This window comes from Phoenix dactylifera, chromosome 6 (genome assembly GCF_051530095.1).
Source record: "Phoenix dactylifera cultivar Ajwa chromosome 6, Ajwa_hap1_PhDact_Kaust_v1.1, whole genome shotgun sequence".
NCBI classification, from domain to species: Eukaryota; Viridiplantae; Streptophyta; class Magnoliopsida; order Arecales; family Arecaceae; genus Phoenix; species Phoenix dactylifera.
The window spans coordinates 29368465-29384797 of record NC_143195.1 but is presented as its reverse complement, the minus strand read 5'-3'; the positions used below and the strand labels follow the sequence as shown (position 1 = coordinate 29384797).

Genomic DNA, 16333 nt, shown 5'->3' with positions numbered 1-16333 from the left:
CCTTGTTTGGCTTGGATGTCTCAACTTGTTATATTACGGAAGGCAATCTTGTCTGGTTATCTTACTGGGTTTGCTTCATAGTCAGATGGAACAATGTGGAGCAGCTATCAATGGCAAGAGTTCTGCCAGGTAAAAACCCAGGTTTGGTGTGATAGGTGGGGTTCAATTGTTAACCTTGCCTTAGGTGGCTTGTAAAAGACCATGAGTTGCAACAATTTTGGGGAGGTTTTGGATACTCAGATCGATATGCTGTTACATGATTAAATCTGTTGTTTAAACAGATAATCATTAATGACTATCTGTTCATTAGAGTAAAGAGTAGGGGAGAATTTGCTCAACTAGGGAGCTTTTCACTGTTCCGTAGGTTGGCAGCTTTTACTAATACATAGTAATAGTAAAAATATATTATCAATTCAGATCTAGGGGGGGCTCGAAGAACAGGGCATTTCAATTCTAACAGCTTGCAACAAAGTTAACTACAAAGTTAATTATCTCTACTAGTTGAGTTAGGCCCTGTTTGGAAAAGCTGTTAGCAGTAGAGTTGTTGGAAGTAGAGCTTTTTGAAATAGAGCTTTTATAAAAGGCTATTTGCTGTTTGGTAACTACATTTCTAAAGTATTGTGGCACTTTAACATGTGTTTGGTGAACAAAATAAAAAAATATTTTTGTATGACAAAATTACCATAAAGGACATTGTATAGTATTATATAACAAAACATAATAAAATATAATTATATTAATATATAAATATATGATGTAATATAATATTATTATAATATACTAATATAACATTGTATACGATAGTATAATATTTTAATATAATATTAAATTATTTGACATAACATATCAATGTATTATGATATAATGTAATATAATATTATATTTACAGTATAATACAATAATAAAGGTACAAAATATTATAATTATTAGCGTACATTAATTTTTCATAATATAACATAATATTAAATTACTTAATATAACATTTTAATGTATTATGATATAATGTAATATAATATTATATTTATAGTATAATACAATAATAAAGGTATAAAATATTATAATTATTAGCGTGAATTAATTTTTCATAATATAACATAATATTAAATAGATGGATACAAAAATAGAAAACAAAAATACATTTTTTTGCACGGAAGGGAGTCTGATCCATGGCTAGGATTCTTTGTTAGGGCTCCAACAGATTTTTAGGGTTATAAAGAATAAAGTATGTAATTGTTATATTTTATTATGGGTATTTTGGTCAAAAAAACAGCTTTACGATAAAGCTCAAAACAGCTTTTTCTGAAAGCTCCAAAATAGAGCTTCTTTCAAAAATCTGTTTTTAGTTTTCTGGAAAAACTAAAATAGCTTTTTGAAATTTTTACCAAACATTCTTTTTCATCCAAAAGTATTTTTGAAAAGCTAGAAAGCCCTCCAAAAGCTTCCCTAAATGGGGCCTAAGTTTAAAATAGTGTTCCAAGATGACCATGGACAACAAAAGTCTTAAAATGTATATGAATACTGACTAGGTTGTCAGTCCACCGTTACTGAAATTTTTTCTGGATATCCTAGGCACAGACTCAGAATCTCTCTTCTTAACTTCCTAGGAAAGCATAAGTTTCCCATGGCATTCTGAAGTTGATAGAAATGGAGGCCAATGTGCAGTGTTTTAGCTGGAGTTTTAAGTTTCCCAGGCAAGTGCTTCAATATGAGAATGCTTCTTCTGTGTTCGAATAGGCCATATTGCTGATGTCTGTACCTTAATGCCGGCCGTCCACAGTGGGAATGTCTTGCACTACTACACAACCTCTGGAGCAGAGTCCTTCTGATCCTTCTCAGCTTGCAGTTTCTCCTTAGATATAAATTATGGTGGTCTGTTAATCATTGGAGTTTGCATACACCCTTCATGCTCTCCCTAAATTTAATCATGTTAATCCTACAGATGTTCCTTGGTCATTGGTGGAAAGTCTTTGTCATCCCTGCTTTAGGGTTGTCCAGTGGTATCCAGTAATTGTCACCAAGAATTCGGAATAATCTCACCACATCAGGGTCCTTCTTGCATGTTAGGGGTTGTGTATGCTATCTCCAATGAGCAAGAAGTTGTGAAATTATGGTGAGAGGTAGATAGAGTTCATGAGTTCAATCTGTCTATGGTTCTCATCGGAGATTTCAGTATTATCCGTAAAGGATAAGATGGGTGGCAACTACTGGCAATGCCCAACGCCTTAAGTTGATTTCGAAGGAGTATCATTTGCAGTCTTGCAGAATGTGAACTTATCCAAGTCTCATGTGCATTTTAGTCCATCCACTCATGTGGAGGTTTAGCACTCTGCTGCCACAATATTAGGGATGGATGTTAAAAAATGGAATATGGAATTACTTGGGTATTCCTTTGACCGGCTTGAGGGTGGAAATGAAAGGCTCTTTGGTGGCTTACCTAATGTCTAATTGTGCTATACCTCTTAGAACAGTTGACAAGCTCGATCAACTCTTTTAAGCATTTTCATGGGACACTCCTCTAACCAAAGAAGCCCACCCTTATTGCATGCGAAACTATTTGCGCACCTTATAAGCTCGGTAGCCTAGATCTGCAAAATCCTAGGAGTCGGTCGGTTAGCATCAAGTATCACTTTCAAAGTTTTTGGTCAGATTAAAGACATGCGAGGAGATGCTCGGCTATTCTGAAGTCTTAGCAAATGAATTATATTAACATATTATTAACTTGATCCATCTTTCACTTAGTAATATTTTTTAATTTTATAGTTATAAAATTTAATTATCCATTCCTCGCTTCCTGCATCGATTAGGGTTGGGCTTTTCTCCATCTATTGGGCCATTTGCTTGATGGACGCCGCCTTGTGCTTTTGTTGTTCGAGTCTACTCTAGGGGTGGTTCTATATACACCCCCCCTATTGCTCAGGACACCCCCCAAAAATTAAAAAAAAATTAAATACTCTCTACACCCCCCCATTTGCTAAGGACACCCCTAAAAAATTGAAAATTCCTAAATTACCCCCCACCCTTCCCACCCCCTCACCTAAATTGCTCTCTACACCCCCAAACCCCCCCCCCCCACCCCGCTCTTCCCCTCCCCTCCCGCCGTCTCCCCCTTCTCCCTCTCGTCGTCGGTCGGTGCATTGCACCTCGCCAACGCCCAAAACCCCCCCGTTCCCCCTTCTCCCTCTCGTCGCCGGCATTCTCCCGATCTCCGACCACTTCGCCGGCTTCTCCCGGAACCACCTCCCCGGCCATCTCCCGAGCAACGAGCACCTCGCCGGCGCCTCCACGACCACCTCGAGGTAGCTCCCCCCCCCGCCTCCAGTGCTCCGTTCGGCACTGGATCGCCGAACAGAACCCTTCTGTTCGGTTGAACAGTGCCGAACAGAAGCCTTCTGTTCGGCAACCCTCAACCGAACAGAAGCCTTCTGTTCGGCTGCACAGTGCCGAACAGAAGCCTTCTGTTCGGCTGCACAGTGCCGAACAGAAGGGTTCTGTCCGGCTCTGTGCAGCCGAACAGAATCCTTCTGTTCGGCTCTGTGCAGCCGAACAGAATCCTTCTGTTCGGCACTGTGCAGTCGAACAGAAGGCTTCTGGTGCCAAATCGCGTGCCGTGCTGAATTTTGTGCCGAACATTTATGTATGCAATTGAATTATTTTCTTTGATATAGCCTAACATTGAATTTCTATATTTTCAGACATGGATCCCCGTCCCGCCAGAGTTAGACCTACGGCGTCAGCTAGGAGACGTCGTGCTAGGATTGCTTCTCCCGAGCCTGCTCATATGCCATCGGACTCTCCTGAGTCAGAGCATGATGATATGCCCGCTAGGGGCGAAGACGATGAGTCCGTTGGACCATGTCTAGGAGGTCCAGAGGATGAGTCCGTCCTGATCAGTTTCAGGACGCATATAGCAGCTTCCATCTGGAGGCAACAGGTATTGTTTATTTGTTATAGCATTATATTTTGTTTATTGATGTTTTATAAAGTAGTAGTAATTATACATTTATATTACAGGAACGGGCTCCACTAAAGTGCATGAACCATACTGCCAAGGTTGGTGAATGGAAGTGGTGGTCTTCAAACCAACCAAATACCAGGTTCAAAGCACTATTGAGGCAGTCGGGCCTCATAGAGTTAGTACAGTGCTCTTATCGATTCACCGATAAGATTCTGATTTCGGGCTTCGTAGAGAGATGGCAGCCCGAGACGAACACCTTCCATATACCATTTGGCGAGATCACTATCACGTTGGATGATGTATCCGCCATTTTAGGGATTCCTGTCGCAGGTGCCTCAGTAGCAGTTTCTCCTGAGAGGATGAGTGATCGGGATGCTGAGGAGCTACTTGTGGAGTTGTTGGGGGTGTCAGCTGGAGACGCGCGTCAGGAGGTACTGTCATCGCGCGGTCAGTCTGTGAGGATGGAGTGGCTGAGGACTCAGTTTCACTCTGTATCTGATAGAGACAGCCAGCAGAGGATAGAGTGTGCAGCACGAGCCTATTTGTTATTTTTGTTAGGCTGCACACTCTTTGCTGATAAGAGTGGGACCAGGGTGCCTATAGCGTATCTGTGTTTACTGCGGGATCTGGATAGGGTGAGCACATATGCCTGGGGTACAGCTGCCTTAGCATATTTGTATCGGTAGTTGGGGATTGCGTCGAGGTCATCAGTGAGACAGATCAGTGGTTATATGACGCTTCTGCAGGCATGGATTTATGAGCATTTTCCAGCACTCAGTCCTCACCCGTCGCTCGAGTATACTGATGCCAGTCCCCGCGTGCACCGCTGGATGCCCGGTACTCCATCCCGTACCACGATGGACCATTTAGTGGTTCTACGTGAGTCATTGGACCTTTTGAGCATCGATGAGGTACGTATCATATTACCATTTGCTTGTGTTTGTCAGTACTTTTAATATGCGATATAGTATAAAACTGAAATGGACCTTTTGTTTTGCAGGTTATTTGGGATCCCCATCATCGGCTTCGGGGAGATCGCCCATATATTGATATCGCATTTTTTAGTGGCTCCATCAAGTGCCTTGATATCGTAGAACCCTATCATTCAGAAAGGGTTCTTAGACAGTTTGGTCGTATTCAGACCATCCCTCGAGCGCCACTAGCCCCTACGCGAGCCAACAGAGGTTCCACAGCAGGCTCGTACCGGATACATTACTCCTATATGGATCAGCTTTGGGAGCGGTGGGAGGACCACGTGCTGAGCCAGGCGAGCAGGAGCCACCCAGTTACCCGGCCATCAGACAGCGTACCGGGATACATGGAGTGGTATCTCCGTATCACGCACGTTGCAGTTCAGCCTCCTCATCTGCGCTCGAGTACTCATTCTGGAGCTAGGGGAGGTCATGATGATGCTGACATGCACCGGCGGCGTAATGCAGCTGCACTCGGTATCAGTACCGACATTGTACGGATGGGTCCCTCAGAGGCTACGTCACTAGGTGCCGGGCACCTATTTGATGCTACGTCCCGTAGACGTTGTGATACCTATTGTAAGGAAATAAATATTTGGTACTTACCTTTTGCTTGGGCCGCCTCTTTTGAATCTGAGTAGATGGATTGCGGATGGTAACTTTCTCAACACCAGGTGAATAACTATCCTGTCCAGATAGAACCAACTCAAACGCAGATGGGTCACGTCGAGTAGACGTATCAACCTTCATTGAAGCGCGCCCACGTGAACCAGTCTTCCGTTTTGCAGGCTCTAAAAGAGGTGTACTATCTGGACTTGCAATCTCTCGTAACTTCTTGATCATCTGCAATTGAGAAGCCCCATATAACTTCTTGAATCGTAGCGCAATCAAATCTAACTCTGCATCACAACTCAACTGAATTGGCTGCACGGGGGGGTAGGCAGAATATCAAGTTTCCTCCAATGAGGATCTATGCAGTCGAGAGGAATGGGCCGACCTTCCACCCTGTACCGCGCAATCTGGTGAGCACATGGTATACCATGTGTGCGTCGAATAGCGCACCCACAATTTGAATCATCAAACCCAACTGAATTGGCTCGTTTCGATTGGGCGAGGACATGATTTAACGCACTTATAGATATGAAACCTCGCAACTCTTTGAATTCAGCTGGCTTGAAGTTGTGCTGCACTACCAATAAACTCTTCTCCAATGAGGCTTTAACGGAGCTGTGCTGCAACTCAATCAATCCATTTATTCTAGTCCAAGATGACTCGAAACTTCCTTGGCTTGATCCAAGCTGCTTTTTGAGCTTTGCATGTGCACTCTCGACCCTAGTAAACAAATGAAAGTTAGATATAAGAATTGAGGCAAATTAAAATTAAATGAGTCTTTATTTGTGATACCTATTTGTCGTCACATTTCCGTAGTGCCTGCATGTATCCGTCCACGCCGCAACAAATCTTTCCTTGTATTTGCTCAGCCAAGTATCTGACACATACTGTAGTGCATCTGGATAGGTACCGAACTCTCTCTGCAGTGCACTCCAGCGATCATTATACTCGTCTTCCGTGGAGGACAGCACTAGTACATTCCAACTCATAATAAATTTATCCCATTTCTCCTTCAATTCGAAAAATTTTTTGCACTTGGCCAAAACATTCCTACTAATATGCCATCTACATAATAAATGTCTAGCAGTAGGAAATACTTTATGAATTGCATTCATCAAAGCCAAGTCTCTATCTGTAACAATCAACTCAGGCAAAACATCATCAGCTATAACACTGCGCAATCTCTCTAATGCCCAAGTATAGCTTTCTTCCCCCTCAATAATTTAAGTATACAAAAGCAACTGAAAATGTCATGTCAGTAGATGTCACCCCCACAATCTCTAAGAGCGGAAGACGATACCTATTCGTCTTGTACGTGCAATCCATTATCAACACACGGGGAAATGCACGGAACAAATCAATGCTGCCAGGGTGTGCCCAAAATAAGTCATGCACAACATCCGTATTAGTACAATTCCTATGCCACTCAATATATTTAGCCTCTGATAATTTACCTAATAGATGTTGCATTTCAGACCTCCCGGCTTTCTCTGCAACCTTAAACCGTTGACGTACATTGTAGATAGTCTTGATAGTCGTAACATTGAGGGCATCTCTTTCCTTCAATGTGGATAATATGTCCTTTGGACGAACCAAACTCTTCGACATATCCACTAACAATTCCGTCTCCTGCTCAGATAATCTCCCTGCATATGAGTGCCCCTCCAGATTCTCTGCAGCGGGTTGATTGTGCACTCCACATACGACCAGTAATATCCAATCATCCGCAGTATCCAATTTCTTTCCTCTTAATGCAAAAGGGCATCCACACTTCTTTGTCCCACAGGCAGTCTTTATTCGCTTTTCTTTTTTGGTTCGGTACGTCCCACCCCTCTCACAACCTAACGTAATTCTGGGTTTCTTAGAAATGGTACCTGCATCGGATGATTTGATTACAACAACAAAACCATTTCGCCTCCCAGCTTCACGACACCAATTACACAAGTCCTCTCTACTCTTGAAGATCTATACATTAAACAATTTATGTAAGTACACAGTTGTAAAAATAGCTCGCTAAACTATTACAAAATTGCACAATACATTATAATACCTCGTAAGTTGTAAATTCGCTTGTGTAATCCAGTACAATTTCTGATCCAATTATACTCGATTCGGTTGTAGCATAGCCCTACATATAAAATAATTTATCACCAAGAATTAATGAATCAGAGGATCTGTTCGGCACAAAATTCAGCACGGCACGCGATTTGGCACCAGAAGGCTTCTGTTCGGCTGCACAGTGCCGAACAGAAGCCTTCTGTTCGGCAACCCTCAACCGAGCAGAAGCCTTCTGTTCGGCACTGTGCAGCCGAACAGAAGGCTTCTGTTCGGCACTGTGCAGCCGAACAGAAGCCTTTTGTTCGGCGATCCAGTGCCGAACGGAGCACGAACCGTGAAAAAAAAAAATTTCGAAACAAGGTGGAACACGTACCTTTGCGGCCGATTCTTCGTCCCAAATCACTAGTTGCTTGTCCATGCTTCGAATGGGGCTTAAATCTCCTTCAAAGATCGCCTAAACGATGTAAATGGATCGAGGGGTTTAAGAGGGGTTTGAGGGGGTTTTTTTTTTTCTTTTCAAAACGAAACGGAGGAGGAGGAAGGGGGGTGTATGAGAAAATTTCAAGGGCAATATGGTAATTACACTAAAGGTTAGTTTGGGTATTTTATTTTTTGGTTTTTGGGGGGTGTCCTAAGCAATGGGGGGGGGGGGGGGGGGGGGGGGGGGGGTGTATAGAACTACCCCTACTCTAGTCCTGAAACCATCTGACGGTTCAAATTTATTCCATTTCTCTCCTCCATAGTACTGGCATCCGACTTATGGTATTTATTTCATTCCGTCCTCACTCGTCTTTTTATCCATCCCCTCCCAAACGGACAAAGCGAGGCCTCTCTCTAGCTTGCAACGGAGTCTAATCTTTGACAAACCCCTGTGAACACCCGATTCGAAAGAGGTAGACTCCTGCTGCATGTTGTGCTTGCAAGCATTGCTGATGATTTCTATCCTTCCGGTAATTGTTTGTTAAAATGTCTCAAAGAAAGAACTCTTCCTTTCATATTCTTTCTTTAATCTGGCCGTCATCTCATCTGAATTGTTTTTTAGGGTTTTTTTTGTTTAGTTTTTCACGTCTTTTGATTAATTTTGTAGATTTTTTTTTTTGTTTTTTGGTGGTATTGATTTCAAAAATTGAATTTCACTAGTGAAAGCCTTGTATATATTGATATTTGTGGCTGATGACATTGGCTTTAGCGTCCAGAGACCATAACCAATTTATCTATGCCCTTATATCGCGTACAGAAATGTTATCCATAAAATTTAGAAATACTCTAGCCATCATGTGCAAATTTCCTAGTATATACGAATAAGAATTTGGAAGAAATTCTACCCAACATTCGTATGTAATTTGATAATCTATTCAAAGGATTTGCGATTTTTCTTGTAATTTTTACTGCTTGCTCTCAACTCTTGTTTTATATATCACAATTCTTTGGGGAAAACTAAGAGTACTGCTGTTTATCTTACACCATTTTCCAATGTCACCATAAGCTTATAAGAAACAGTAACAAAATAGGTCGACTAACTTCTGCATATCTATCTACTTTCACCAATAGTCCAATTTCTTGCGAGATTTAATTATTTTATTGTAGTATAATTTATATGCTAAAATTTACATAAAAATCTACCGAATCCACCATAAAAATCATTCAAGATGGTTTCTTGAGGATTAGATATTTACTTTGCTTCCAAGAGTTGAAGCTGCTCGTCATATGCAATATTGTTATTTAGTTGCACACATCACTGTTTGGTATCTTAGGTAAATTATCTGTCTCACAGGTGAGTCTTGTTGATAGAGCTACTTACGTTGCATTAGAGTTCCTTTAAGCTTGGAAGATGACTGCATCCAAGCCTATGACTAGGATGATCTCACATGTCATTCTAGATTTGGATGGTACACTTCTAAATACAGGTGCGCTCGTATTCTTTCTTCTTCATGATCGTTTCTGGCAACTTGTATCTCTGACCTAAGAATATATATCACATGTTTTCAAGTGCTATTATCTTATACACTCAAATATTCTTTTTCCTTTTTTCCCATTTATTCCTTTGGAGTTTATATTTCATTTTTGTATTTCAAAACAGATGGCGTTGTCAGTGAAGTATTAAAAGAATTTCTAGTCAAATATGGAAAGACATGGAGGAGCACAGGAATTCACAGAATAGTTGGAAGGACACCTTTAGAAGTTGCAACTGCTGTTGTGGAAGACTATGGACTCCCATGCACACCAGAAGAGTTCATGTCCACAATTACTCCAATGTTTTCTGACAAGTAATCTTCAATGACATGTTATTCATGTTCAACTTCACTCTATTTCAGAATGTAAAGGCTATTTTTTGCTAAGTTAATGTGGATGAACATATTGATGTTATTATCTTCTTTGTTCGTCAAATAACTAGTATATATATGGAAAAAAGGTGCCTTTTGGTTTAGTGTAGATGGATATGATTTGAGTCATCCCAACTTAGCTTGACTAGATCAGACCTGATTCATGTCAAACCGAGCTCATTTCCATGTTGATGAAGCAAACAAAAAATCATGGGAACTAAGTTCAATTTCTACTTTTTTTGAAAGAATGCTGTGGGCGATTTTGCAGTTCAGTGACAAAGTTTTTGAATTAGATTTTTTTAAAAAATAAATCTCTATCACATCCATGACTACTATCAGTAATCCTAGAGTTGACTTGAAGATTGATCTGATACCAAGATTGATGTCATGTTATTTTTTCATATTCATCTTCACACATAATTGAATCATAATGACCATACGTTATTGCATTCTAATATTCCTTTTTCTTATTGAAGTATTAACTACTATAGATGGTTTGCAAAGAATTGATTAGTATTGATTATGAGCCCTAGGGAGGTTTGGTTGATGTGTTCTTTTCTTTTCTTTAGATGCCTTTGGAATGAATTTTGCATTACCACTCATTATTATTAGGAAAAAGAAATGAGAGGAAAAGCAGAGCTAGCTATTTCTTAGTATTTTAAAAACTGGAAAGGTTATCATTTTTTATCAATAACATCCTCAGAGTATGAAGTTTATATGAATTATGAACTAACCTTAGGAGCTTGTCCGATCATTCTGTGGTCATCTATAAAGCACAATTATAAATGAGGTTCCATTAAAGCGTGGAAAGAAAATTACATACATTTGTCTACCCACAAAACCTTTCCTGAAAGGTGCTGATGATTTACACTAACTTGGCAGATAGTAGGTGATGTGGTAGAACTATATAAGTTAGTGATCTGGTTAACTCTATATATGTCTGTGTATAGAAGAAGAAACAATTAGAATGTTAATTAAGTTGAAGATAAACATCAAGTATAAAAATAATAAATAACAACAATGATAACAAAGATTACCCTACTTTACTCCTATACTGCTATCCTTTATCAGTCTAATCCATCAGTCATACTATATTTCCAACACAATGACAAATGTAATATTCCGGAACTCATAGTTACTCCAGGAGTGTTTAGTCTAGCATTTAAATAAAGCTTCTTCAAGTCCTTCGGCCACATCCATTCAAGCATTTATTGCCTCTAATATCTGTATCTCTGTCCCTTTTCTTGCAGGGGACATGTTTGATGGACTCTTTGTATGACCAGATCATGTCAATCCACATTTAAAACCTTTGTTCTTTATTAGTATGTGTTTTAGTCTTTATTCAAATTTAAGTATGTTTTGAACAGGTAAGTTTCTTATAATCAAACGGCATTTACAAAATAATAGCCATAAAAATAGCTAAGCACTTGTATCAATTCTTTTTATCTTGAGGCATTTTAACCACGAGGACTGGCATTTTTAGTGCTATATCTATCATTTAATTGATCTGTATATTCATGGATGCTACAATGAAAAGGTAATTTGATCAAAGAGTGCTTAGTGAATATAACAATATTTCTGTCTTGGGCTTGTTTAGCTTGCTTTTATTTATGAATCTAGTATTCAGTTGTTCAAACAGTTCAAAACAATGTGTAAATTGGCCTACCATATCCGTACAACTTGATTAGTTGACTCAGATACTGCAAGTCAAAACCCTAGGTGACAATTAAAGTTGGAAGTGCAATTTATCTCTCCTTATTTAAGGTTGCCTGCTTCTTAACTTTGTCTTTTTCAGTATTTTAGCGAAACATATAAGTACAGTTAAATTCAAAATTTATTGGTGGTTGTACAATAATTTTCAGTCCCTTGTCATGAGGTATAATAGATAAATGCATCTGATTGCTGCAGATGGTGCAATATTAAAGCTCTTCCAGGTGCTAATCGGCTAATTAAACATCTAAGGAGCAAGGGGGTGCCAATGTGTTTGGCTTCAAACTCTCCAAAATCAAATATAGAAGCCAAGATTTCCTACCATCATGGTATATTTCTTGGTAGAATCTGGAAACACGTTGAATTATTGATCCTCCATAGATAGAAAAGCAAATTTGTTGTTGTTTTGGACATTTTGGTTATCTTTTGCAATCTTTGAGGGTACCAGTTTGTTATATTCTGATGTATAGGCTGGAAAGGATCCTTTACTGCGGTTGTTGGTGGTGATGAAGTGGTAATGGGGAAGCCATCTCCTGAAATGTGAGGCACTGCAAAATACAGTTTGTTTGGTTAACTTTCACCTATTTGCCATAATTCAGAAAATTAATATTTGTTAGTCTGAATTATTGATTTTTGCTTGGTCTTGGAAGTTTCCTTGAGGCTGCTAGAAGAATGAATGCTGATCCATCAAACTGCCTAGTGATTGAGGATTCGTTGTAAGTTTTGCTAATGTTTATTATCGTTTTCTTTTTGCTGATATGGATCCTATTTCTGGATATAATTTTGTCATATATCACATGGATGCTGCATTGCCAAAATGTATTGGCCGGATATGCCTTTTGTTTTTGTTTACAAATAGCTTGATGAGTAGTAAAAGCAATCATATAAGTGACCAATGGTTTTGTTAACACAGGCAACCTATTGCTGACTTATGTTCCTTTTTTAATAAACTGTTAATTAGTTAATGCCATGCATTCAATTAATTGGTTTAGTCATGATAACTAATTTTTGGTACCGTCTAGGCCTGGTGTCATGGCTGGCAAGGCTGCAGGAATGAAGGTGGTTGCTGTACCATCTTTACCAAAACAAGCTAGTTCTTTCAGTTCAGCCGATGAGGTGATCAATTCTCTGCTCGATCTGCATCCTGAAAAGTGGGGTTTGTCACCATTCGAAGATTGTATGCTACTCAACCTTGCTGCTCATATATAGCTGTAATTTTTCATAGCATTTCCCCAAAATGAAGCTGCCATTAGTGGATGACAGGGATAGAAGGCACTTTGCCAATTGAACCATGGTATATTGGAGGACCTGTTATCAAAGGTTTTGGCCGTGGCTCAAAGGTACTTGGAATACCAACAGGTGAGTCACAATCTAATACATTTATCATGCTGGTGGTGATGGTGTTCATAACATCATATTGCCAATTAATACATTTCTCAAAGATGCCTTGGATTACATCTTCCTGTAATATAAATATTTTGAAGTCGCTGGGGTCTGGGGTGGAATAGAATAACCCGGTTGAAGCGTAATGACCATACATCTGTAATACATTGTATGTCCCATAATAGGTCCTATTCTTCTACCTTTTTCCGGGAGTCGATGACTATTCATAACTATTACCTTGACACCAAAGAAGACTTTGACCCAATGCTTTATTTCTGTCCTAGTTGATCCTGATTCGACATTAGAAGTATATTAATACCTTTTTCATATTCTTCTCTATTATTTTCTCTTCTCTCTTATCATATTTTTCTCTCTCTTATTCTACCTTTTTTTACTTCTTAAATCTTTCCATCTTTTCCCTCATTCAGTTCTCTCTATTGCTACAAATGCAGCATCTTACTGCTATATGTCATATCTGAATACTACCGGTGCAGATCTCCTTTCTGTAGATCTGAACATCTGATCCAAGTGATACCCTGCCGATCTCTTCTCTGTTTCAGTTTGGAGCTTCAAGTTGACTTTGTTTTACACTATTTGCTAAGTTAAGGGGCCAAGTTCTGTCATAAATTTCAGATTGATCCAGATCTGAATTGATTAGCAGTCATTTCTTTATCATGTAGGTGAGGCTCCATTAAATATTCTAGGAACATCATGTGCTAAAATTTGTTTTCTGCCCTGTAATATACTAGTCATGCAACTATCAAACTTTTAGTGAGTTTAGTGGATCAGTGTTTGGTAATTATATTTATTATATGGGTTTCAATTTCCATGTATGCAGAACTTGTTGCCACCATTGAAAACTTGTTTTTCCTTTCTTGCAGCTAACTTACCTGCAGAAAACTTCTCTGCATTACTTTCGGAACATACTTCTGGGGTGTATTTTGGCTGGGCAGGGCTAGCAACACGGGGTATCTATAAGATGGTCATGAGTATTGGTTGGAACCCATATTTCGACAACACTGAAAAGACTATAGTGAGTGTGCTTTACTCGAAAGTCCTCTGCAGTTATTTCTTCTTTTTTTTTCGTTTCCTCTAAATATCATTGCTCACAGGAACCATGGCTGCTTCACAAATTCAATGAGGACTTTTACGGAGAGGAGCTACATCTAGCCATAGTGGGCTATATAAGACCAGAGGTATTTGGGTTAAACACAACAAAATTTAGAGATGGTTTCTTAATTGCTTTTCTCAGATGTGGTATCCTTATTGCTTGAAATACACAGGCCAATTTTCCATCACTAGAGAGCTTGATAGCGAGGATTCAGGAGGACGGGAGAATTGCAGAGAAAGCTCTAGATCTTCCTATGTATGCCTGCTCCAAGGATTCACCATACTTAATAAGTTCCTTGTGATAGAATGTCATTCATGAAGCAGGGTAGTATTTAAGTTTAAAAAAGAGAAGGCCCTTGTTGAAGGGCTCTGGAGAGAAATCTTGCATGAGAGATCTCAATGAAACATTCCATATGGGAGGTTGGAACATCCTAATACTCTATAGAACTGCTTGATGAGGCTTAGCTCTTTCTTGTGGAAAGCTTTTTGGTAGCTTTGTGCCAGCCATGTAACATGCACCATGCATCTTAACTTTTGGCCAGCATCTCTCTAGCTTTCCCTTGAAAAGAGTGAGAATTGAACCAAAAGAGTTTAATTTAGTTAAAATAAGATTACACATGGTGGTGCAATGATGGATGGATAATTTTATGCTCTTGTAATTAAAGATAATATATATATATATATATATATATATATATATATATATATATATATATATATATATATATATATATAAACTTGTCAGAACTGAATGAAGGAATGCCTTGAGCATATAGACTTTTTTTTTTTGCGTAATGAATATAGATGTGTTTATAGTTGTGCGAAGATCACGTGTGGAGCCCGTCACACGGACCATGGAAATCAGAGATGGATCTCTTTCCCTTTCTCCTCTGCATGGATTTCTCAGAAAAGTATTAACATCAATTATAATAATAGTAGCTATAAAGACATGATGAATAACGGTGTGAAGATTGCTTCATCACAGTCTGGATGTTGTGGATTCGAAACACAGAAATAATCTTTTTATGTCTAGAGTGAGGTAACACTACATACATCTGATCTTTTCTAAATCTGGTAGGAGTTTGGTGCACCGGGATGTCTCTTTATAGAGACATGATGAATATATATATATATATATATATATATATATATATATATGGAAATCAGCTTGCATTTAGAATGAAACACTAATTTTAGTTGTCACTGAGATTTAGATCTTGCTGCTGCTACGATCCACCATTTTTTGTACCAATAATTAAGCACGGAGCCACCTTTCTGATGAACATGAAAACATTCTTCTCACGCTTCTCCAGCGAGAAAAATAGAAAATTTTATTCTTTGCCTTGGAAGAGAAGAGTGGAGGAGGAGGAGCTAAGGAGAAAGGTAAGAAAGAAGGACAACCCTAAGGCTCATATTTGTTTGTAAAATATTTTCTTCAACGCCTTTCTACCCATTTGATTTTGGCGGTCTTAGTTAAATTATATCAAAAAAAATGTTGGGAAGTGGTTATGGAAAATAATCTAACTAATTTGGAATAGATTCAGAAATCTGTCAAATTGAACAATCAAATCCGGCTCTAAACAACAACAACGACAACAAAAATATCCAATCCTGCCGCATCTAGATGGAACAAAAATTTTTTAGAAAGGCATAACTTTTTGATCATATATCAGATTTCTGTAATTTCCAATTTATTAAAAATATTTTTTTTGAGATCTATAATCGATACTTCTCCCACAGCTAAAATCTAATTCTTTGGATCAAAAAGTGACAAAATGTTCATCTATAATCTAACAATAATCTTTTTCTGATTTTTAAAATCTGTCATATTTTGAGTCATCTTTTACTTAGATATAGGCGTGATTTAAAAGTTGTCTAATGTTGATATTGTGGAGAATATTAAGCTTGCATAGGTTTACAAAGATGGTTTATGATGTTTAAGAATTATGAGTTCTTTTTATTTTATTTTTGATTCTACATTTTTGTCTTTTCTTCTATATGTCTATACATATATGCATACACACACACATCAACGAAGCTTGAGAAATGGTCCAAAATGTGACCAGACAGCATAACACTGATCTCGATAAAAAAATTTAGCAAAGCTGCATCTTTTTTTTGGATAGAAGATCGTGTCTACCAAGTTTCAAATATAATTTTGAAAATTTCTCGATAGAAGTTTTTAAGAAAAGTAAATGAATCAAAAATAT

At 38.6% G+C, this 16333-nt stretch overlaps 1 protein-coding gene across 2 annotated transcripts; it reads left to right on the top strand.

The window, feature by feature from the left end:
- Positions 1 to 8303: 8303 nt before the first annotated feature.
- LOC103702887 (bifunctional riboflavin kinase/FMN phosphatase-like) lies at positions 8304 to 14739 on the top strand. Of its 2 annotated transcripts, none has more exons than XM_088723589.2 (11): positions 8304 to 8489; positions 9371 to 9503; positions 9677 to 9863; positions 11829 to 11959; positions 12101 to 12170; positions 12281 to 12346; positions 12653 to 12807; positions 12894 to 12989; positions 13895 to 14046; positions 14126 to 14209; positions 14297 to 14739. In XM_088723589.2, exons 2-11 carry the CDS (start codon positions 9428 to 9430, stop codon positions 14423 to 14425), a joined length of 1146 nt encoding a protein of 381 aa, XP_088579715.2. In that variant the 5' UTR covers positions 8304 to 8489; positions 9371 to 9427; the 3' UTR covers positions 14426 to 14739. The 2 variants fall into 2 exon arrangements, with proteins under 2 accessions (XP_088579715.2, XP_088579714.2); XM_088723588.2 differs by having other exon boundaries at positions 8413 to 8546.
- Positions 14740 to 16333: the final 1594 nt, after the last annotated feature.